The sequence below is a fragment of the Octodon degus genome, unplaced genomic scaffold, assembly GCF_000260255.1.
Source record: "Octodon degus isolate 3935 unplaced genomic scaffold, OctDeg1.0 scaffold00079, whole genome shotgun sequence".
In the NCBI taxonomy this organism is placed as follows: domain Eukaryota; kingdom Metazoa; phylum Chordata; class Mammalia; order Rodentia; family Octodontidae; genus Octodon; species Octodon degus.
In genome coordinates this window covers 7525911-7548133 of record NW_004524655.1, presented here as the reverse complement: position 1 = coordinate 7548133, position 22223 = coordinate 7525911, and the positions used below count along the sequence as shown (strand labels likewise).

Genomic DNA, 22223 nt, shown 5'->3' with positions numbered 1-22223 from the left:
AATGCAAAACCTTGTGCACACTAAACCTGAGCTCCACCCTCAGTCCTAATAACGAAACTATCCACTAAATTTTAACACGAGAAAGAATCAGGCAAACCCTGAAGACAAGCAGTACAACTTGATTCTTGATTCCTTTGTTTTCCAGCCCAAATTCAATGCTAGGCATCTAGTATTATCTTAAACAGAATAGCTTGAAAGCCCAGACATCTGGTTATAGAGGTTCTTTCATTTCTTTTCTTTTTAAAATATACCTCATGTTTTCCGCCTCCAGCTTTATAATAGAATCACCCAAGGAGCTTTTAACAATCCCTAATGCCTGGTGCCTCCCGCCCCTTAGTGATTACCTTGGTGCACTCATTATTTAATCGGTACTGGCATTGTTTGAAAGCTTCCCAGGTGGTTTTTTGTGTGGCCAGGTTGGTGGCTCTAACCTGGTTCTCAAACTTAGTGTCTCACTGGCATTGTTGAACAGGATGCTATCCACGAAACTCTCTGTACTTCCTGGGACTCTTCAGAAGATTTGAAGGATAATTTTGAGCTATAAGGAATTTTCATTTTAATGGCTGTTGGAAAAATTAATTGGGAGATCACTAGACTAAGATAGGCCTCAGGAAACTGGGTTTCTAGTGAGCAAATAGTAACTTAACCAATCAGAAACCAACAGCTAACCTCTAGAAGGGCTTCCTCCCACTTTACTCAGTCATTGCTTTTGTTTCTTTGTGTTAGAAAGGTTATGGGAGTGGCTGGGGAGATAGCTCATGGTCTAAAGTGCCTGCTTAGGCAAGCTTAGGCAAAGCGTGCAGGGACCATGGTTCTGATTCCTGACACCACATGCGGTGGGCCAGCCCCGCCCCTAGCCACACACACACACACACACACACACACACACACACACAAAGTTATGGGAGGATCTGGTTTTGGACTTACCTCTTGCATGAGGGCCCAGCACACAAAACCACACAGTCATTGTGCTAAGTGGTATAATCAAATTGAATTTTGAAAGGGGGCAGTTTTTAAAAAACCTGAGATTCACAGCAATCAGTGAGGCCTCGTCAGTGTACTGCAGCCAATAAGACAGGAAGTCTTTGCTGTTTTAACCCTATAACTGAAGACAACTTGGAAAAAAAAAAAAAAAAACAATCCTAGAGGCACAGTGGTAATATAGATACTACCTGGGCAAAGCTCTAGGGCCGACCCCCCCAACTTTTGTTCTAAGGCTTATGTCATAAGACAGAGATGAAACAACAACAAGGTCCCCAGAGCCTGTTCTGGAAAATTCTGAAATCCCAAACCAGGATGCCTGTGTGCCAGACCTGCTGGCAAGACATACAATATCCTTTCTTGATTTAGAGCTCATTGAAGGTTCACACATATGGACTGCATCTCAGACATCCAATTATGGCACCGTGAATTACGGGACAGTGAGGCTGGAGATTAGGATATGGCAAGCTGGCTGGGCAAGTGGGTATGATATGTCAAACACACACAACCAGGACTCGTGCGTAGAACAGCACACAAGTCTTGTACCTGGCACCAATCAGAGAACGTTATGTTCAATTCTTTTGGCACAGGCTCAAACAGGGTTGCTTGTTTGTTTGTTTGTTTGTTTGTTTGTTTGTTTGTTTGAGACAGGGTCTCACTGTGTAATTCAGACTGGCCTGGACATACTATGTAGCCCAGTCTGATTCTGAACTCTTAGCAATCCTCCTGCCTCAGCCTCCTGAGTGCTGGGATTACAGGCAGGCACCACCACACCTGGCTTCAAGCAGGTTTTTGATAGCATGGTCTCAATATGACATCAGGATGAAGGGATAAAACAGACTAGGGCTTTTGGCCTCCTGGCCTCAACTTTCTCCTTGGGCCACTCTGTCCTCTGAAGAGTGTATTTCTTTTCCTACTTTGATTGCTCTGCACTCATTTTGCAGAGTATACTCCATTACCCTTAGAGTACACTCTTTTTCTTATCTTTAATCCTTTTTTTAATGTATTTGATTGTTACAGGGTCTCACTATGCAGCTCGGAACAAGAGTATCCTCCTGTCTCAGCCTCCCCAGTGCTGGGTTTATAAGCGTGCACCGCTATGCCCTGTTTCAGTGGTTGGCACAGTTTAGGTCCAGCATGGTATGTGGTACTGGGGATCAAACCCGGGCCCTTGTGCTTGCCAGACAGGTGCTTAGGCTGCCAAGCTAGCTCCCCAGCCCCAACATTTTAAATTCTTAAGCCCATCGCTTTCAGTGATGGCCATTCCTCCACCAGCATGAGCCTGCTCACTGAGCATACCATTGCCTGTTTCCAACTTGGTTACATTTTTCCTTCCTATTGCATGCTCTGCATCCAATTCTTTGTTCATCATGCACAGGAGATTAAGAACATTGTCATCCATAGTAACAGTGGCACCTGCCTATAATCCTAGCTACTTGGAAGCTGAGGTAAGAGGATGACAAGTCTGTGGCCAGCCTGGGGAGCTTAGGAAGACCCTGCCTCAAAATAAAATAAAATAAAATGAAAAGCTGAGACTGTAACTGGAAGTGTAGCTAAGTGGTAGAGCCCTTGCTGAGCATGTGGGAGGCCCCAGGTAGGTGATAGTGGCTCGTTAGGGACAAGTGCCCAAATGCCAGCCAAAAACCCATTTATCGCCAAGTGCCAACACGACTATTCACCCTGAATACTGAGGTTTTAGTTGAGAAAAAAAAAAAAAAAACTCTATATTAACATCCTTTGTCTTAAAGGAAAAACAAATAACACGTGTGTGATGGGTTGGACACCACTGCCTTAGATTCGATCTTCAGTATTGAAAGAGAAAAAGAAAAGGAAGAATACACCAAGTCACTTTTTGTTACCCCTTTCTGTTTTCCTTAACTTTTTCTTCTATGAAGTCTACCTCCTCTGTTCAGCTTATCAGAAAATCCGTTTAATAAAACAAAATCCCCCCAATTCCAGGATCACTAATAAAAGCCAAGTCCATCTTTACTGTAACTTTTTGTGGTACTGAAGGTTGAACCCAGGACCTCCAGCACACTAAGCAGGACTTTTACCACTGAGCTACCCACACTCCTAGCCCGCTCATTAGATCTTTAGCTAAATGTGTTGGCATGTTGTCTTTTGTATTTCCTTCCAGTACTGGGAATTGAAACCCAGGGCCTCCCGTTAAGCTATACCACCAGCTTTTTTATTTTTTTTTTATTTTGAGATTGAATCTCACTAAGTTGTCAAGTTGCCCAGATGGGGCTTGAACTCGCCATCCTCTTGTCTCAGCCTCCCAGAGTGTGGGGATTACAAGCAGGCACCACCAAGACCGGCTCATTTGGTCTTTGACACTTTTAAGAACAGCTTGCCCTGGCCTCCCTTCAGTGGAGCCCATGCTCCCTGCAGTCTGGTGCCACCTGGTTCATGAATCTCTGCCTGGTCAAACAAGCTAAGACTCATATGCCTTGGTGGATCTTTGAACAGTGCTTACTTCAGAAGTCAAGTCCAACATGAGATTGTGTCAACCCATCACAGGACCACGCGGGCTCCTTAGAGCATCTTGGACAGCAGGCCCACCGGGAAGAACCTGGCCTAGGGGTGTGCACACGTCCTGGGGGGTTGGGCACCTGGTAGAGAGAACTGTGGTACTCACTGCTGCAGACATCTCCTGCCTGGAAGAGCTCGGTGGTGAGAAGAACTAGCCCATAGTAAGAAAACGCATTGGAAAACCTGCAGGAGCAAGCACAAAGGCAAAGAGATGGTCAGACAGAGGCAAGACCCCTTTCTCCTTCTCCCTGGGAAGGGTCTGTGTCTGCAGCAGTGTGGACCTGGCTTTGGCCCACCTTGGGTCTGTGGGCACTTTCTTGGGTACCTCAAGCAGGAGGGTGGTAGGTACGAAGCTTAGTACTGTGATAAAAGGAAGTGATTCTGTGTCTTTTGAAAGATTAAGCTTGAGAGCCAGCCGCAGTAGCACATGTGTATAATGTCAGTTTTCAGGAGATTGAGGTGGGAAGATTGTAAATTCAAGGTCAGCCTGAGCGATCTAGCAAGACGTCGTCTCAAAGTTAAAAATGGAAAAAAGGACTGAGAATGTAGCTCAGTGTGAAGGCACTCCTCTCCCCAGTGAAATGCAAAGCAGACTGGTGATGTAGCCCAGTGGCAGAGCACAAGGCTGGCATGAGTAAGGCCTTGGGTTAAGTCCCCTCCACCACATGTACACATACAAATATCAAGACTGATAGTATAAGGGGCCGGGGAGATGGCTCAGTGGAATAAGCGCTTCCCTGGCAAGCGCAAGGGCCTGAGTTCAATCCCTGGTTCTGAAAAAAAGGAAAAGAAAAAGAAAAGACTGATAGTATATCTCAGAGACCTGCCTCCCCCAGAGCTGTCTACTCAACTGATATTAGGAGAAAAAAATTATGTGGGTCAACATTTGGAAGCAAACAGCCCCAACGACACCTATTAGAGTTTGTCCAATTTGATGAACAAGATGTTGGAATTTCAGAGGAGAATCGGCATAAAGATCATTGTAGGGACAGAGGACAGACTCCTGGCCTTTCTCCTCTTACTTACTACAAACATGATTTGTGTCTTCTCCTGAGGCAAGTAGGGACTTGAAACCATTATTGCTAAAGCAAAACAATTAAATCACAAACAAACAAGCCTCAGGGATTCTTCAATATGGGCCTAGTCGCCCAGTGGAGAGCTAAGCTTGATCTTCACTTTGGCTCTGTCTCTTATGTTACCTTAACACTTTGAGTCTGACCCTTCCTCAGCTTTATATACAGATGTGTTAATCGCCTGTGTAAAAGCTGCCAAACAAGGTTGCTTCGCCCTAAACTTACACAGCCTATCTTGTCTCCCTTCAAGATCCAGGAAACCAGGGTAAAAGAACTCAAAGCCATTCAACTACAAGTGGGTGACCCAGGTCTCCAGTCTTTGAACTAAGACTGCAGCCACCACAGATCCCAGCAGAACCCTAAGAACTGGGATGGCCCCAGCAGAGGCAGCCATCTACTGGGGACTGGAGGAAGCCAGGAGCTTTCTCCAGCACTCTCAGACAATGGTCAGTCGGACCCTCGTCCACATGGCCCCTCTATAAAACCTGGCCTCATTCCATGTTAGTGGGCGAGCCTGATCCTGTCTAGCTGCCCACTCTGAAGCAAGGCCCTTAGCTATTTTCTCATACTAACTCTGCTTAGCCTGTGTGTCTCACTGACACCTCCCAAAGTGCCTTTCTGCAACAACTCATCAAGAATGTACCCAGAGGGGCCGGAGAGATGGCTCAGTGGAATAAGCGCTTCCCTGGCAAGCACAAGGACCTGAGTTCAATCCCAGGTTCCGCAAAAAGAAAAAGAATGTACCCAGAAAAAAAAAAAAGAGTGTACACAGGCCCATTTGAGGTTCTTATCTCCTCTTTGGGCCCCATCAATGGCAAGATGACTATTTATTAATTTCTGATTGGCCCTAGAGCTGGGGTATTCAAGTTTGGAGGACCAGAGCATTCATACGCAATAGAACAGTTATAATTAGAAGCCAAACCTGAGTTTCACTGGGTTACAATTTGTGCTAGCATTTTTTTTTTTTTTTTAATTTAGTACAGGGTCTACCGGGTCTCACTACACAGATTGGACTCGTAGTGATCTTCTTGTTTTCAGCCTCCCAAGTGCTGGAATTACAGGCGGGGCTGGCACAGCATCCTGGGGCTCGAACCCTGGTCCCTGCGTCTGCCTAAGCAGGCGCTTTAATCTGCTGAGATATTGGGATGACCCTACGCACTAGCTAATTTTTATTTTTTTGCAAATTTTTAAATTTTAAATTTTTAAAATTTTTTGTGGGGCTGGGGAGGAAGCTCAGTAGAGTAAGTGCTTGCCTAGCAAGCATAAGGGCCTGAGTTCAATCCCCGGTTATTTATTAGAAATAAATAAATAAAATAAATTTTTTGTGATACTGGAAATTGAGCCAAGAGCCTCTGTACTGAGCTATATATCTACTCCATGTGTCCCCACATTTTAAGAAAAAAAAATTTTTTTTTTGAGATAGGATCTCACTATGTAGTTCAGGCTGGCCTTGAACTCACTATGTAGCCCAGGCTGGCCTCAAACTTGTGATTCTTCCTCAGCCTTCCAAGTGCTGGGATTACAAGCATGTGCCAGCTAGTACATTTAGTGTATCTCTCCCTTTTTGAGACAGAATTTCCATAAGGCATTAAATGGCTTAGTCTGGGTTTACACTTTCCAGTTTTCTGCTTCCACCGTGCCCATTTTACACTAGCAAATTTAATGACTTTGATAGTGCACTAATATTAGTCTCTCATTCACTGCTTCAGGACTTGTATAGTGCAAGCCCAGAAGAATTACATACAGTTAGGTGTATGTAATCTCAACTCTGCAAACCCAGCCCCACAAGCATCCTGCAGACTCCACATTTGTATTGGGCACCGCAGGTGTTTAATAAACGCTTAGTGAATTGATTCAGCTCTTAGGAATGCGGGGGCAGAACTGGAGCTCAGGTCTGTATATTATCAAAGGTTTTCTCTCTTCCCAGCAATCAACCACTTGCGGAGGCTCCCCTGCTAATTAGCACCCTTGTTCAAAGGTGAATAGGTAAATTGAGAACTGGTTAAAAAAGGAATCAAGGCTTTAAGCCCGGCCAATTTTGCATAGGGTTGCTGTTATGTACATGGGTTAGTACAAAGTGAATGGAAAGAGTGGGGGAAATTTGGCTCGCTTGAAGTTTCAGGTAATTGCTCACTCTGTACTCCCGCCCCGCTGCGCCTTCCTGAGGCTGTTGTTTCAGAAAAACTGAACAGGGCCAGAACCAGAAGTTTCAAGAATGGCCATGGTGACTGATGGCAGAGAAACAGGCAGAAGGAAAAAGGGAAAGGGGCTTTATTATCTCTGAGGACACGGAGAGAATCTGGGGAAGACGAGGAGTTCTCTGGATTGGAACAAAGCGAGGCTGAGGCTTTCGTGCCCTGTTGTCAGGGGTAGAGTTTGAAGGGGATGTTTAGATCTACCTGAGGAGCTGATGGGGGTCTTCCCTGAGGTGGTGGGAAAGGGGGAAGGATATTGCACCCTGGGCTGAGTTGGAGAAGAAGTGGGGAGGTGGTCTCTAGGAAGATAAGCTGCTGTTTTAAGGGCTTCAGCCATGTTAGATGGCCATCATAATAATTCAGCAATTCATACTAGGGCCAGAACCTATCAATGGCCAGATCCTGGTTCTCAAACTACGGGCCACGTGCCACCTACGGTACCCAAAGCAAAATGGGAAGAGAGGAAGGTACTGACACACATAATAAATATCAACCTTATTGTAAAAAAAGATTTCTTTTTAGGGTTTTTTTTTTTTTTTTTTTTTTTTTTTCTCCCGGAACTGGGGATTGAACTCAGGACCTTGCCCTTGCCAGGCAAGCGCTTATTCTGTTGAGCTATCTCCCCAGCCCCATTAAGTTTCCTTTTAATTCTTTTGATTATATCAGTTTCTTTTATGTACTATTGACGTCTGAACAACTCCCCACCCTCCCAGTCTGTCTCTTAAATACAGAGGTTCATTGCTTTAGAAAATCATCCACCCATATAACTATATTTATTCTATTTACAAGAAGAATTTCTACCTATGGCCTATAGTCAAAGTGTTCATTTTTTAATGTTTGGTACAGGGTCTCACTACGCAGCTCAGACTCGTAGTGTTCCTCCTGTTTTCAGTCTCCCCAGTGCTGGAATTACAAGCATGCACTACCGTGCCTAGACTCGGTGACCACTCCCAGGGGTGGGGCCGGCTTGGCATGTGGTGCTGGGGATGGAGGAACCCCGTCCCTGTGCTTGCCTAAGCAGGCACTTAGTCCACTGAGCTACGAGAGCTAGCCAGCACCAACATGTTTTTTGTTTTTTTTTTTAAGTAGAGATACAGAATTTTCATGTATGTATGTATGTTTGCTTGTTTTTAAGACAAGATCTTGGGCTGGTGAGATGGCTCAGTGGTCTAGAGCACCTACTTAGAACAAGCTAAGCAAAAGCACAGGGACCGCGGTTCAATCCCCCAGCACCACATGCCAGCCAGCCCTGCCCCCTGGTGGGCTGAGCTGGCCACACACACACTAAATAAATAAATAAATATTAAAAAAAAAAAAAGACAAGGTCTTGCTTAGTTCAGGCTGGCCTTAAACTCACTTTGCTGGCCTTGAACTCATGGCAGTCTTCCCGCCCCCGACTCTCAGGTGCTGGTATTAGATGCATACAACATCATCTGGCTATATCTTGTATTTCAAGATGAGTTCTTGGGGCCCGGGGGTTTAGCTCAGTGGTGCAAAGCCTGCCAGACAAGCACAAGGTCCTGAGTTCCATTTCCAGTACAAAAACGAAAAACAAAAAGTTCACAGAAAAATGAGTGGAGTTAAAAAACAATATTAAGAAATTAAGCTGATGTAATCTTTACACTCAGGACTCTGGTGCAAGAGGGTTGCCTCAAGATCGAGGCCTGGTTGGGTTACATTGTGATTCAAGTCAGCCTGAACTACATAGGACAGCATGTCTCAAAAAAAAAAAACCCAAAAACCAAAAAACAAGACCAGGGAGATAGCTCAGCAGCTTAAGCGCCTGCCTGTCAAGTGCAGGGTCCTGAGTTCAAGCCCCAGTATCACAACATAAAACAACCAAAAAACTAATAGCATAAGTGATAACCTGGATAAAGAAGAAATCAGGATGGAAATGCTCCAACTACCAAAATTCAGTCTGTTGAGCTATCTTGCCAGCCCTAATGTGGTTTTTTTGTTTGTTTTTTTAAACAGAGATACAGATTTTCCATGTAAATGATGCCTGAGATCCAAAGGTTTTCTGTGAATTACTTCAAAACATAGGCCACAGTCAGTTTGGGGCGGTAACTCGGCTGTCTAAGTGCCTGCCTGGTAAGCACAAGGACCAGAGTTCGATCCCCAGTACCACATGCTGTGCCAGCCCTAGAACCCCAGGTATACCATTCAGGCCTCGAAACTGAACGTGGTGGCACATGCCCATAATCCCAGTGCTGGGGAGGCTGAGACAGGAGGATCACTATGAGTCTGAACTGTGTAGCAAGACCCTGTACCAAATAAATAAATAACAACAACAAAACATAGGCCACAGGCCCAAGGATATAGCTCAGTGGCACAGCACCTGCCTGGCAAGCCCAGGGTCCTGAGTTCAATTCCCGGTATCAAAAAGCAAAAATAAAAACTAAACAAAAACAAAGGCCATATAAAATGGGGTGAAGGTGAGCCACACCTTCCTCTTACCATATAAACCATAGCAGCAGCGTTGTCCATCTGAAATGGGGTGTGAAAAGGTCCCTCATTTTGCCTCGGTCTTCCTGTATGAAGACAAGGACATGCTGGTTATTTCCTTCTGCCCAGATCTGTGGGACATGGGCTGATGGCCTGAAATGGGTGCTGACCGTACAGGGGCCCTGAGCAGCTAGGGCCCGAATCTACAGCACTGAAGTGGCCACGGGTTGGAGCCACCCCATACTCCCAACCTGGAACCTGCGAGCTGAGATGCTGAGCCCTCAGGGCTGGGCCTGGGACTCAGGGGCCAAAGGACCCAGGGACTAGGAAACCAGCACAGGAAAGGACCCAGGGACTAGGAAACCAGCACAGGAAGTGTGTAACCACCTCACACACACACACACACACACACACACACACACACAGAGCCCCCCTCCCCCCCAGGCCAGGTCAGGTGACGACAATGAATGTACTAAAAAGCCAACTCACTGCAGGCCAATTTGTCAACAGATTGATTTAGCTAAGTGATTTTTTTGTTGTTGGCAACTTTATGTAATTTAGTGTTTATTAAAAAAATTATCAGGGGCCTGCGAGGTAGCTCAGTGGTCTAAAGCGCTTGCTTAGGCAAGCTTAGGCAAGCAGGCAGGGACCACAGTTCAATCCCTGGCACCACATGTTGCACCAGCCTGGCCCCCAAGGAGGGCTGAGACCACCACAAAAACAAAACAAAACCCTACTTAGTAAGACCTTGTCAAAAAAAAAAAAAAAAAAAAAAAAAAGAAAAAGAAAAAAGAAAGAAAGAAAGAAAGAAGAAAAACAAAATGCCAAAACAGGCAATAGGGGTATTAGATTGTCTATGAATATTGTTTCCAGGAGTAAAAACACCTGTGTAATATAGTATTTTAATTTTTTTTTTATTTCTATAGGTTTGTAGTGTGCAATGTTTATATTCTTGTGGAGAATTGGCACATGTACATAACCCATTATAATTCCTTTTCTTCATCCCTTTTTCATTCCCTTCTTCCCCTTCCAACCAACTTTTGATCCCTGTTATAGTTTCTGTCTGAATGACCTTCCCAGAGCCTCAGGCGCTCGTGGTGGGGCTTTTGCCAGGTGAACGTATCACAGGTGCCTGGTACTCATCAGTAGATCCGCTGACCCCGAGTCTATAACTTAATATGAGGTTGGCAGGGAAGCCTGATTGGAGGAGGTGGGGCACTGGGGGCGTGGCCTCGAAGGGTGTATCTTTCTCCTCCTTCCTCCCTGGCCTTCTCCCACCACCGACTGGAACATTTGCAAACTGTGAGCCAAAATAAATCTCTTCTTTAATTTGTGGGTGTCAGGTATTTTGTCCTATCAGTGAGAAAGTACCTAAGAGAATGCCCTTGCTTTTGTAGTCTTTGTGTATGTGTGTGTGTTATATTTCTTTTATTTATTTATTATTATTTTTTAATGTATTTGGTTGTTACAGGGTCTCATTATGCAGCTCTGACTCATAGTGATCTTCCTGTTTACAGCCTCCTCAGCCCGGGGATTACAGGTATGCATCACTATGCTCAGACTTTGGCCTGCTTAGCCCACCCTGGGGGTGAGGCTGGCATGGCGTGTGGTGCTGGGGATCGAACCACAGACCCTGCACTTGCCTAAGCAGGTGCTTTAGTCCATTGTGCTATCTCGCCAACCCTGTGTGATATATTTCTGAAGACAAGACCAGCTGGGGACGTAGCTCAGTGATAGTGTCTGTCTGGCATGCTAGAGGCTCTGGGTTCCATGCCCAGTACCACTAAAATTTTTTTTTAATTATTAAATGTGCTTACTGATTATATCTGGAGAATTTTTGCAGTTATTAACTACATCTGAGAAAGTTCATATTTTCTTATTATATTTTGGAACAGATTCATTAATATATTTAGAAAGAGATTCATTGATGCATTTATAAAAATAATATATTGATGAGCAACTGTATTAATATATATAGGAAAATGTAAAAAGAATAATTCTTTTATTTTTTATTTTTTTGGCAGAACCGAGGATTGAACTCAGGCCCTTGTGCTTGCCAGGGAAGCGCTTATTCACTGAGCCATCTCCCCAGCCCAAAAAGAATAATTCTTAAAACATGGTTTTGCAAATCAGGACTGGTGAGTTAGTTTAGCAGACTAAGCACCTGCTTAGGCAAGCACAGGGACTGGGGTTTAATCCCTGGCACCACATGCCACGCCAGCCTTGCCCACTGGCCACTCTGAGCTGGCCACAGTGACCAGGCATGGTGGCGCACATCTGTAATCCCAGTGCTGGGGAGGCTGAAAACAGGAGGATCACTATGAGTTCAAGCTGCATAGTGAGACCCTATACCAAAGAAAGAAAAAAAAAAAGAAAGAAAAAAAGTAAAAAAGAAGAAAGGAAGAAGAAAGAAAGAAAGAAAGAAAGAAAGAAAGAAAGAAAGAAAGAAAGAAAGAAAGAGAAAGAAGAATACATTTAGCAGGTATATATGGAGAACTGGCTTTTGGTGAGCTGGTGTCTGTCTCTTCCTCTCTTGGCTTGCCTGCCTCCTGGAGCCCGCCTGGGCCACCAGAGGAGGATGGAACTGTTTCCACGGTCTGGCTGGCCCTGGCTGCAGTGCCAAAGGGTGTGTTCTGCCCCTGCTGGTTTCCCTGCTGTAACCAGAGAACCACAATCCCATCATACACATAGAATCCTGCTGCGAGGTGCCCCAGAACATGGAGGGCAGGACATACAGTGACACCCACAAGTGGGGTGTCCATCATTAGAACTGGGGACACGCACCACCACTTGCATTGTTCACACAAGCATTTTCATACAGGGATGGGACGCTCCCCAAAGGGGACCAAATAGGCCCCTGCACAACAGCTCTTTGGGACATCCCCTCTGCCAGGTCTCTGGCCCCCAGAGTAGACTTGGGCTAGGCCTCATGCCCTCTGTGTTGTCAGGCCATTCCAAACACCTTCTTCCAAGCTGATGAAATTCCATTCAGTTATTGGGACATAATATAGAAACAAATACAATTTTATCTTGAAAGATAATTTCTTTATACGGTCTGTCGTCTGCTTAAGGATATTTGCCACATTTCTCCAATCTGCTTGGTGATTCTTTTTTATTTTTTGGAGCAATAGGAATTGAACTGAGGGCCTTCACATTACACTTGATCTTAGCCAAAAGGCCGAGAAGCGATAGGGCCTTCACATTGAGCAGTACTCTTAGCCCCTTTTTATTTTTAATTGAGATAAAGCCTTGCTAAGTTGCCCTGGCTGGGCTTGACCTTGCCATCCTCCTGCCTCAGCTTCCCACAGGTGCTGGGATGATCGGTGTGCTCCACCCCCTCTTGGCAGATTAGATGGTTCTGGAGGAAAGAGGCTACAGCCTTAAAGCTATATCCTTTCTTCCTTTGTGTGCAGGGTCAGTGCTGACAGGTGCTTTTGGGGGTTTCCTGATGGTCTTACCAGGGAATTAGCGCAGCATCTGGTAAGGACGCCTACAAAGGGCAATTTGACCCTAGGCATACCGGCATTACTCTCAATTCCTCTGTTATTTATTTGTTTACGCTGGGTATCAGGCCCAGGTCTCTGCAAAGGCTAAGCATGTGCTCTACCACCAAAGCACTTCAACCTGGAAGGAGCTCGTATCAGACATCTCCTGCCCATCAAGTATAGTTGCTAATCAGACTTCATCAGGGCCAAAAGGCAAAACCAAACAGAAGCCATTACAGGACCTGTTTGTAGACATAACATTCCTCTGATCCCGGGCTAAGTTATCTAGGTAACATGTAGAGCTTGAAAGCAGAAACAAGGAATGGAGTTGCCAAGTTCCCCTCGCTGGTCCTGCCTACCACACCTCTGCAAACAGTATGGGCAAGTGGAACTGTGAAAGTTGGGTCCCCCCTCTACCCTGCAGACAAATGGCTTCCTCAAACTTTGTCAAACCTAGGGCATAATCCAACCCCCAACCCCCACCTCTCCTGAGCCCAGAGGAATGGACAGAATATTCAGATGCTGACATCAGGAAGTCAAAGCCAGTGTCATTTCCTTAGTCAAGGATGGAGAGGTAGGGGTCCAGGGAGAGCTGAAACAAGCCTGAACCTGTGTATCATCTCACTGTATTCCCTCATGGCACTGTTCTTGGCTATAAAAGACTCCCATACACCTGCCACAGCCGGATGGTGATTTGAGGCAAATGGGGCCCCGCTATCTCCTCTGAGCTACCTTTGAATAAATCTTTTCATCAAAATAAATGGGCTACCTTGATTTGGTCAATGGTGAGCAAAGGAGCTGGAGCCTATGAATCTAAGCGGCCATCGCACCCTGCCCACACCGTGTACGCACATGCGGTCCCCACCCAGGGGACACACGCTCGCTCATGCATGTCCCCATGCACGCACACAGTCACACCGCCCGGGACAGTGGGAGCGGGCGCTGACCTGTCTGGAGATGATGAGCTTCCCGAGGGGCATGGGCGCTCCATTCTCTGTCGCTATTCTTTTCAAGGTGGCAATTGCCTTTTCCTGGTTCCCGGACAGCACATCGTATCTCGCACTCTCTGGCAGCCACTGGGGGCACAGGAGAGCCAGGTGTGGCTGGTGAGCATAGAACGGAATGCTCCCCACCAGCTGTACACTCTCATTTCTGTGGGGGTCTTTAAGGACAAGGTCTCTGGAGCCAGCATGCTGGCTTCACATCCTGGCTTTGTCATCTGTTAGGTGGTTGTGTGACCCTGTGCTAGGCGTAGACCTCTCTGAGGTGGGAGTAACAGTGGACCTACCTCTAAGAGTTGTTGAGAGCATTAAGTGGTATAATTCAGGCCAAGTGCTTTGTGCAGTGCCTGGTATGGGTTAGTTCTTTATTGTCATTGTCACCTGCTGCTATCATTTCAGAGTTCCAGGGAAGGGTTGAGTTAAATGTGGCAACCATTAAGAATGGCATCCCCAACTGTCCACAAACTCTATCTCACCTGTGTTCAGCACTGTCTGGCAAACTCAGTCTGAGAGAGAGAGAAAGAAATCAGAAAGAACTTTAAACTTAATGGAGTCCCAACTCCAAGTGACTAGATACACACATTTCTATAAAAGGAAGCAACAGTGATCTATAAAACAGCAGGGAGTCAGAAGATCTGGTTCAAATTAGAGTTCTGGTGCTTATGTAGCATATGCCCTTGGACCAGTCAAGCAGCCTCTCTAGGCCTCAGTTTCCTCATCAGTGAAAGAAGGATGTAGCAAAGATTGCTAATGTCCACCAAAGTTCAATCTTCTCTTACTATAATATAGAGGCAACCTTGTATATGGCTGCCCTGCAATGGACTACATTTCCCAGCTTCCCTCACAGTTAGGTGAGACCATGTGACTTGCTCTCATGAATAGGATGTAATCAGACTATCTTTGGCCAACATATATAAGAAATGGATATGCAATCTTTACTTCCCTTCCCTATTAGCTGCATGTAAAAGATTCCAAAGCCTTACAGAATGGCAGAGCCACAAGCTGGAAAGAAAACCTGGGCCCAGAATTCACTTGTCAATCAAAAAGAACTCTTATTCTCAATAAAAAAGAATGATCATTCTCAAAATTGCAGTGAGAAATAGACTCTTGCTGTATTAAAGCTACACCGTTTGTGAGCTTCGTTTGTTACAGGAACCCGTGTCATCCTAACTAATACAGAGGTTCACTGTAGTCCTACACCTCATGATTATTGGGAGGAATACACATAACAGTGTTGTGAAGAGACTCACAGAACCTGTCACACAGTGAAGCTCAGTAACGAGTAATTTCTATTGTGATTACCAGGAAATACTGTAGTATCTACCATACATAGGGACTGTCCATTTCAAGGCTGAATCAGGGGCCCTGCTGGCTATAATGTTTCACGTATGTGTCCTACACATGAAGTGATGTGGGTGTGGAATGATCTTGGTGGACCGTCTGGCTGATGCTGAGCTGAGATGGAGAGATCTTTGGAACTCCTGGATTCTAGTGAATCCTCTGTTGTGTATCTGTCCCTCTGTTTTGCTCAAGCCCCTTTGAATTAGGGTTCTGTCACTTGTAACTTATGAGGCACAGTGAGTCCAAAAGGGTGACTTGAAATGTAGCTCTGGCAGTGATGGTGGGCCTCTGCAGTCCCCATCCCAGCCCTCTCTGTAGAGAGCACCTCGGAAGTGTCTGTCCGCAGGAGCACCAACACCACACCCTAGAACTACACAGACCTCATTCCCCTGCCTCATCTCCTGATTTAAAAAACAAACAAAGAAAAAGGGGTATAGAGATGAATCTTTGCCCATCAAAGCACAAAGTGAAAGGCCAGGTAGGAAAAGAGGCCCCTTAAAAGATACCTACGAAACACAGCACAGCGAAGAGGAGGAGCGGGACAGCCGAGAGGATGAGCAGCCAGCGCCAGCCCAGGCTGGGCATCACGAACACGGCCAGGATGACCTCGAACACTGTCCCGATGGCCCAGAAGACCTAGCACAGGAAAAGCAGGGTCAGAGGTGGAGTGGGACAGTGCACACAGTGAGCGGCTGCTGGGTCATGCAGGGCCAGGGTCTTCATGGGGGAAGTAAGGGCAGGAAGGTCCTAAGGGCCATCCTTTTCCTGTCATCCATAAGGCTGGGCAAAGGAACCACCTTCTGAGAGAGCGTCTCCATCATAGAGTATCTACGTGGTGTTTGAGACCACTCAGCGTCATATTTACAGGTGTCCTAGAGGCCTGTCCACACTGTATAATTTCTTTTGTTGCATTAGGGATTGAATCAGGGCCTTTGCACTGCTCTACATCTATCTATCTATCTATCTATCTATCTATCTATCTATCTATCTATCTTTCTGTCTATCTATCTATCTATCTATCCATCCATCCATTTATCCATTTATCCATCTATCTTTCTATTTACTTTGACAGAAGGTGATGTTAAGTCCTTAGGCTGCCCTGGTGGGATTCGAACTTGCTATCCTCCTGCCTCAACCTTCCAACTTCAACCTGGGATTTCAGGTGTGTGCCACCATGCCTGGCTCACACTATATAATACTTTCATGGTGCCCGTTGATGTTTGCAATTTGGCAGCTCTGCCAAGGAAACTAATACCATCGCTAGTAGGTGACATCCATGTGTTAGCGGCTACACTGAGAGATTTTGATTATTTTTTCCCCCAGTTACTTATTGTACAGGACATAGTATAAAAGTTGTTGCTATAACCATTTTTATACACTTTGGTGGTGTTAAATACATTTATTTGTTTATTTACTTATGGCACCGGGAATTGAACTCAGGACCCTGCACTTGCCAGGCAGGCATTTATTCTACTAGGTATCTCTCCAGCCCTAAATACATTTAAATATTGCGCAGGGCTGGGGATTTAGCTTGACGGCACAGTGCCTGCCTGGCAAGTGTGAGGTCCTGAGTTTGATTCCCACCCCCACCCCAAATTGTGCAATGACCATTACTTTCTATCTCCAGAGCTTTTTTTAATCTTGCAAAGCAAAAACTCTATCCATACTCCTCTTGCCCCACTCCTAGAAATCCCTATTCTACCTTCTGCAACTAGATTGAAGGGCCAGGTAGGAAAGGAGGCCCCTTAAAAGATGCCTGTGAAACACAGCACTGGGATACTGAGTATTCTAACTACCTTATATAAGTGTAATTGTATAATATTTGTCTTTTTTGTGTCTGGATCACATTAATTATTTAACATAATCTTAAATAATGTCCTCATCCAAGTTGTAGCTTGTATCAGAATTTCCTTCCTTTTTAAGGCTGAGTAATATTCCATTGAATGGATCACAGTTTTCATATCTATGCATTCCGTAGGCACCTGGGTTGTTTTCTCAATGTAGCTACTTGCATAATGTCACTGTGCACAGGGCTACATACATGGACACCCATGATTTTGTCTGCTCACATCCACCTCCGTCTCGCTCACCTAACACTGCCCTGGTTCCCCTCTTCCCTATGGGGCTAACTTCTCTGCCCGTCCAAGTCACTCTCCAACCTTTTCTACCTTCTCATGGATTTTATCAGTCCAGATCTTTGCATGGATCCCAGGAGCTCCCTGTATGCTGGCTTCTCACTGGGTGCAGCCAACAGGGAGCCCAGCAGGAGCAGAGAAGGAGAGAAAGGGGAGCGTCCTGGGGTGTTTATTCCCCTGGCTCTCACCCACAGGGTGGTCATGGGTCACATGTCCTCGGCAGAAGCCCTCCTCCTACAACTCTCTGAGCTGCTGATTACCCAATCTGATTGCCCCGTCAGGCCTGGAATGGAAAGAACCTGCAGGGTCTGTAAAAATAGTGCCACCGTTAAGCCCCCCTCAAATGGTGATGAGTTGAGTATGCTATTTCTGTCTGGGACCTCTACTGTCCATTTCAAACGAGCCTCTATCATAAATTTTAGAGTCTCAGAAGCTTCCTAAATCCCCTTTGCTTAAAGAGAACCCCATTCTGCTTTCTGTTGCTGACAATCAAAATGCCCTTAGTCATTAGCGATGCATCCCATCTGGGCTCGGAATGAACTCTTTCATTGCTAGAACATGGGACACTCTAAGGGGTCCTAGGAGAGGACAGGATGCTAGATGAGGAGGTGCTTTCAAGGTTTAGGATCAGCTGGCCCAGATTCACTTTGATATTTAAAACACCTGACTCACGTGTAACAGCGTGGATAGACTGACTGTCACCCTCCCTGGACAGAAGTGGATGCCGTCAGGATGGCTGGGTTGGGCTTTGGGGTCAAAATGATCAATATTCTCCACGCAGTCACAGGGACTGAGGAGGTCTGAGTGACTGTGTGGTTGATACTGTGGACATCAGTGTCCAGAAGAGGCAAACAAACCATCCTGTCTCTGCAAGGAGGGGTCCACCAGGCAGCTTCCTGGGGGCCCGTTAGGTGGCTGCAAGGAGCGTGGATGTAGCAGCAATGTGTTCCCCTTGAGACTTCTCAGCTTATGGCTGGGAAGTGGGCCACAGGCCTCCATCAGATGGTTCAGGGGACTGACAGCTTTAACGCAGCCCTGCGGGCACAGAAATGGACAAGAGGGGAGATGGCTTCCGAGGTCTGGGCCATTCTGGGTAAGAACAGGAGCAGAGGGTTATCGAATTTGTAGCGGGTAGGAATTTGCACCATGCACACTGCATCGGTCAACACCAACTCTCAGATCAAAGCCACTTCCAGTTGAAGGAAGTACCACCTGCCTGCTACCAGGTTTTAAAGGGAGGATTGATCTGATTTTCTTGTCAGCTGAGGAATTTTCCATAATGCCAAACAGCCAAGTCTGGATTTACATAACGGATCCATTTAAGTCTTGTGAACTGAGCCTGTTCTTCTCCTTTCTTTCTTTCTTTCTTGTCTGGATTTACATAACGGATCCATTTAAGTCTTGTGAACTGAGCCTGTTCTTCTCTTCAACTCCCTTTCTCTTGTCCTGTGGCTCAGGATATATGGGATCTGAGGCCAGAGAGTCAGAATTCTCTATAGAGATCCAACCACCCTCCTCCTTACCTCAATCAGCAAAATACATTTGGCTCTGGCTTTCATGGGAAGGAACTCGGCGTACAGCGTCACCCTGGGCAAACAAAGAGATGGATGGGGTGAAGGTGGGAACCAGTGGGAAGGTGGCTGCAGGTTTCTGAATTTCTAACACAACCTTCCGCCCAGAGTGATTGCTGGGTGGCTTGCATGGGAATTTCCTGGGATGACGGCTAAATATAGAGATCCTTGATCTTCAGAAACAGGCTCGCAGGGACAGGGCCCTGAGACCTGCATTTTTAACTAACTTCCCCGATTATTCTCAAATTGTATAACTGCTTTTATTGAGCCCTATCTCCAGCGAGTGAGTATAGAGAAAACCAGTACAGGAGGAAATCAAGTCCTGGCTTTACGGGCAGCTTTGTTCTAGAGCAGTTTGCTTTCCCTCCTGTCCTTAAACAGGCTGAAGGAGGACAGGCCTCTTTTTCTGCCATCCTGGTCCTTTGACATTTGGCTGTGCATCCTTGGCAGAACATCACAGAGTTGGAGCTCAGGTCTTCTGAGTACATCACTGCGGGAGCAGGTGATGCCATCTTGCCCTCTAACTAGGGACATTAATCTTCAGTGCTTTAAGTTGGTGGCTGAAAGATTTCCCTACCCTACATTACTATTGTTTTCCATTTGTGTTTAAAGTACTTTGGGAGGAACTCTTCAAGAAAATGCCAATATTCTGTTCCCTGTGGAGTTGCTTTGTACCAGCTTTAGCCCTGTCTGGCTAGTTTTTGCCTAAATCAGCTACTGGGATGAGGGCAACAATGGTATTTAAAATTTTCTGGGACCCTGAATGCGCTTCAGTATCTGAGCACTTGCCCCTCCAATGTGAGGCCCTGAGTTTAATCTCTAGATCACAGTACTGAGAAAACCAGCCATCCGGCACTCGGAAGGCTGAGGCAGAAAGATCTGCATGAGTCTGAGGCAGCCCCGGCTGCACAGCAAAGTGCATAGTGAGAACGTGTCTCAAAAAATAAATAAATAAATAAATAAATAAATAAATAAATCTCTATAATGTCTTTTTCATTTATTACTTAATAGTCTATGGTAAGGAAGAGGTTTCCCTCCTCCCCCTTGTGCGTTTATGGATTTGTTTACTTAGTATAGATTTGTAGATTCCTGTCTTTTGTTGTTGTTTTGTTTTTTTTGTTTGTTTTGTTTTGTTTTTTTGTGGCAAAACTGGGGATTGAACTCAGGCCCTTGTGCTTGCCAGGGAAGTGCTTATTCCACTGAACCATCTCCCCGGCCCCCACGATTCCTGCTTTATGCAGTGATGTGTAACTCATCACGATTTTGAGCCTCAGACTGTCCCCAATCCGGCCAGTGACTCCTGTTGACTTTCTGATGTGCTGCCACCATCCTTGAGCTTCTCTTGCTGCCGTAACAGGGCGTCCAGCTCGTCTGTTGCCCGTCATGGGAGTCCGTCACTTTTCCTTCCCCCTCTGGTGGAGCTTAGAAACCACAATCTGGGTGTCCAATGTGTTCGTCATCCTGGGAGTGTCACAGCCTCTAGATGCTTGCGGTGGACACAGCTGCGAGAGAGCTCGGTGTCTGTCAGCCTCTGGTTACACAGTTATATCTATCACCTATTTGTCTACCTACCACCTAACTGTCTGTCTGTCTGTCTGTCTGTCTGTCTGTCTGTCTGTCTGTCTGTCTATCTTCTCTCTCTTCTTTTGTTGTTGTTGTTGTTTGTTTTTTTGGGACAGGGTTTCACTAAGTTGCTAAATTGCCTAGCAGACTGAGGTCAGACTCAGACTTCCAATCTTCCTGTCTCAGCCTCCCAGAGTGCTGAGATTATAAACACGCCTGACTTCTCGCTTTCCTTGTGCATGCCATATTATCTATATCTATTTCAATATTTCTTTGCACATATATTTATTTTAAAAACATGAGGCAAGGGCTGATGGTATAGCTCAGCAGATTAAGCGCTTGCTTAGGTAAACACAGGGGCCAGGGTTCGATCCCTGACACTGCCAGCCACTCTGGCCCTGCTCCTGGGCATGCTGAGCTGGCAATGGAATCCAGGTGTGGTGGCGCATGCCTGTAATCCCAGCACTAGGGAGGCAGGAATCAGGAGGATCACTACGAGTCCGAGCTGTGTAGTAAGACCCTGCACAAATAAATAAATATAAAAATAAAATAAAAAGCATAAGTCAATACTGGTATTTTGTGTATTTGGTACAGGGTCTCACTATACAGCTTGGACTTGTAGTGATCCTCCTGTTTTCAGCCTCCCCAGTGCTGGGATTACAGGTATGCGCCACCACATTGGGTCTTGGTGGCCAGCTTAGCACACCCGGGGGTGTTGCTGGGGATCAAACCCCGGTGCCTGTGCTTGCCTAACCATGCACTTAGTCTACTGAGCTATCTCACTGGCCCAATACTGGTATTTTAAATTCTTAGAGTTCTTTCTAACCTTCCCAGTTTCCATGTTTGTAATTCCTGTCCATAATGAGAAATCTGGGCCTCATTAGCCACAATATGATTACTTATTTGCTCAATATAACCAAAGTTATATTGAGCTGCTTGCTCCCTCCCACGCCCCCCCCCCCCCCACCCCCACCACTTCACTTCCTCAGCCTGTGAGCTTGCCAGAGAGTCTGGCAGGGTGGAACATGCCTGTGATCCCAGGACTCTGGGAGGCTGAGGCAGGAGCATCAGAAACTTTAGCTCATCCCGGGAAGTATAGCAACTTAGTGAGAACCAGTTTCAAAATAAAAATTAAAAGAGGGTGTATGTGTGCTGGTGATATAGCTTGAGCAAAGGGAGACTAATTTCCTCTCTTGAGACAGCTGGTGCTGGTGTCCCATTTAGGCTACCCAGGCCCCTCTTGGGTCATTATGGACGCTCCACAGCTGCTGCCAGCACTCCTACCCGCAAGCCACTCTGAAGATGACGCCTGGGCACCTAGAGCTGCCTCACCACAAGCTACCCAGGAGTGACCCCTTGTCCCCGTCGCAGGATGCACATCAGTGTGGGCACAAAGGGTCCACTCCCTTGTCTCAGAGTGAGACAACCACTGTGGCAATGAACACCCCTGAGAAGGCCGGAACAATTCATCTCTTGAATGCATTCAGTTGAAGAGTTTGTCTCTGGATACGTGTACTAAAACCAAAAGCTGAAACATCCATGTTCGTTAACAGGATATTGTTCTCATATACCCAGAGAGATGGAATTGAAAGCATTGTGGGGCTGGAGAGATAGCTCAGTGGACTAAAGCGCCTGCTTAGGCAAGCTTAGGCAAAGCGCGGGGACCGTGGTTCAATCCTGATCCCTGGCACCACATGCCACGCTAGCCCCATCCTAAGGGCAGACTGAACCAGCCAGAGTCTGGGGGTGGTGGTGCGTGCTTATAATCCCAGCACTGGGGAGGCTGAAGTCAGGAGGATTGCCAGGAGTCTGAGCTGAGTGATGAAACCCTGTAACAACCAAATACATAAAAACAAAAGAAAAGAAGAAAGAGAAGAGAAGAGAAGAGAAGAGAAGAGAAG

The 22223-nt window shown here is 46.1% G+C and overlaps 1 protein-coding gene across 1 annotated transcript in view; it reads right to left on the bottom strand.

Annotated features, from left to right (window-relative positions):
- Svop (SV2 related protein) overlaps positions 1–22223 on the bottom strand; it is a 98858-nt gene that overhangs the window by 12567 nt on the left and 64068 nt on the right. Inside the window, exons 7-11 of the mRNA XM_004636273.2 lie at positions 18712–18775; positions 15564–15689; positions 13659–13787; positions 9239–9312; positions 3620–3696 (exon numbers count right to left, since the gene is read on the bottom strand). Coding sequence (XP_004636330.1) covers positions 3620–3696; positions 9239–9312; positions 13659–13787; positions 15564–15689; positions 18712–18775 — 470 coding nt within the window. The remainder of the gene's footprint in view (positions 1–3619; positions 3697–9238; positions 9313–13658; positions 13788–15563; positions 15690–18711; positions 18776–22223) is intronic.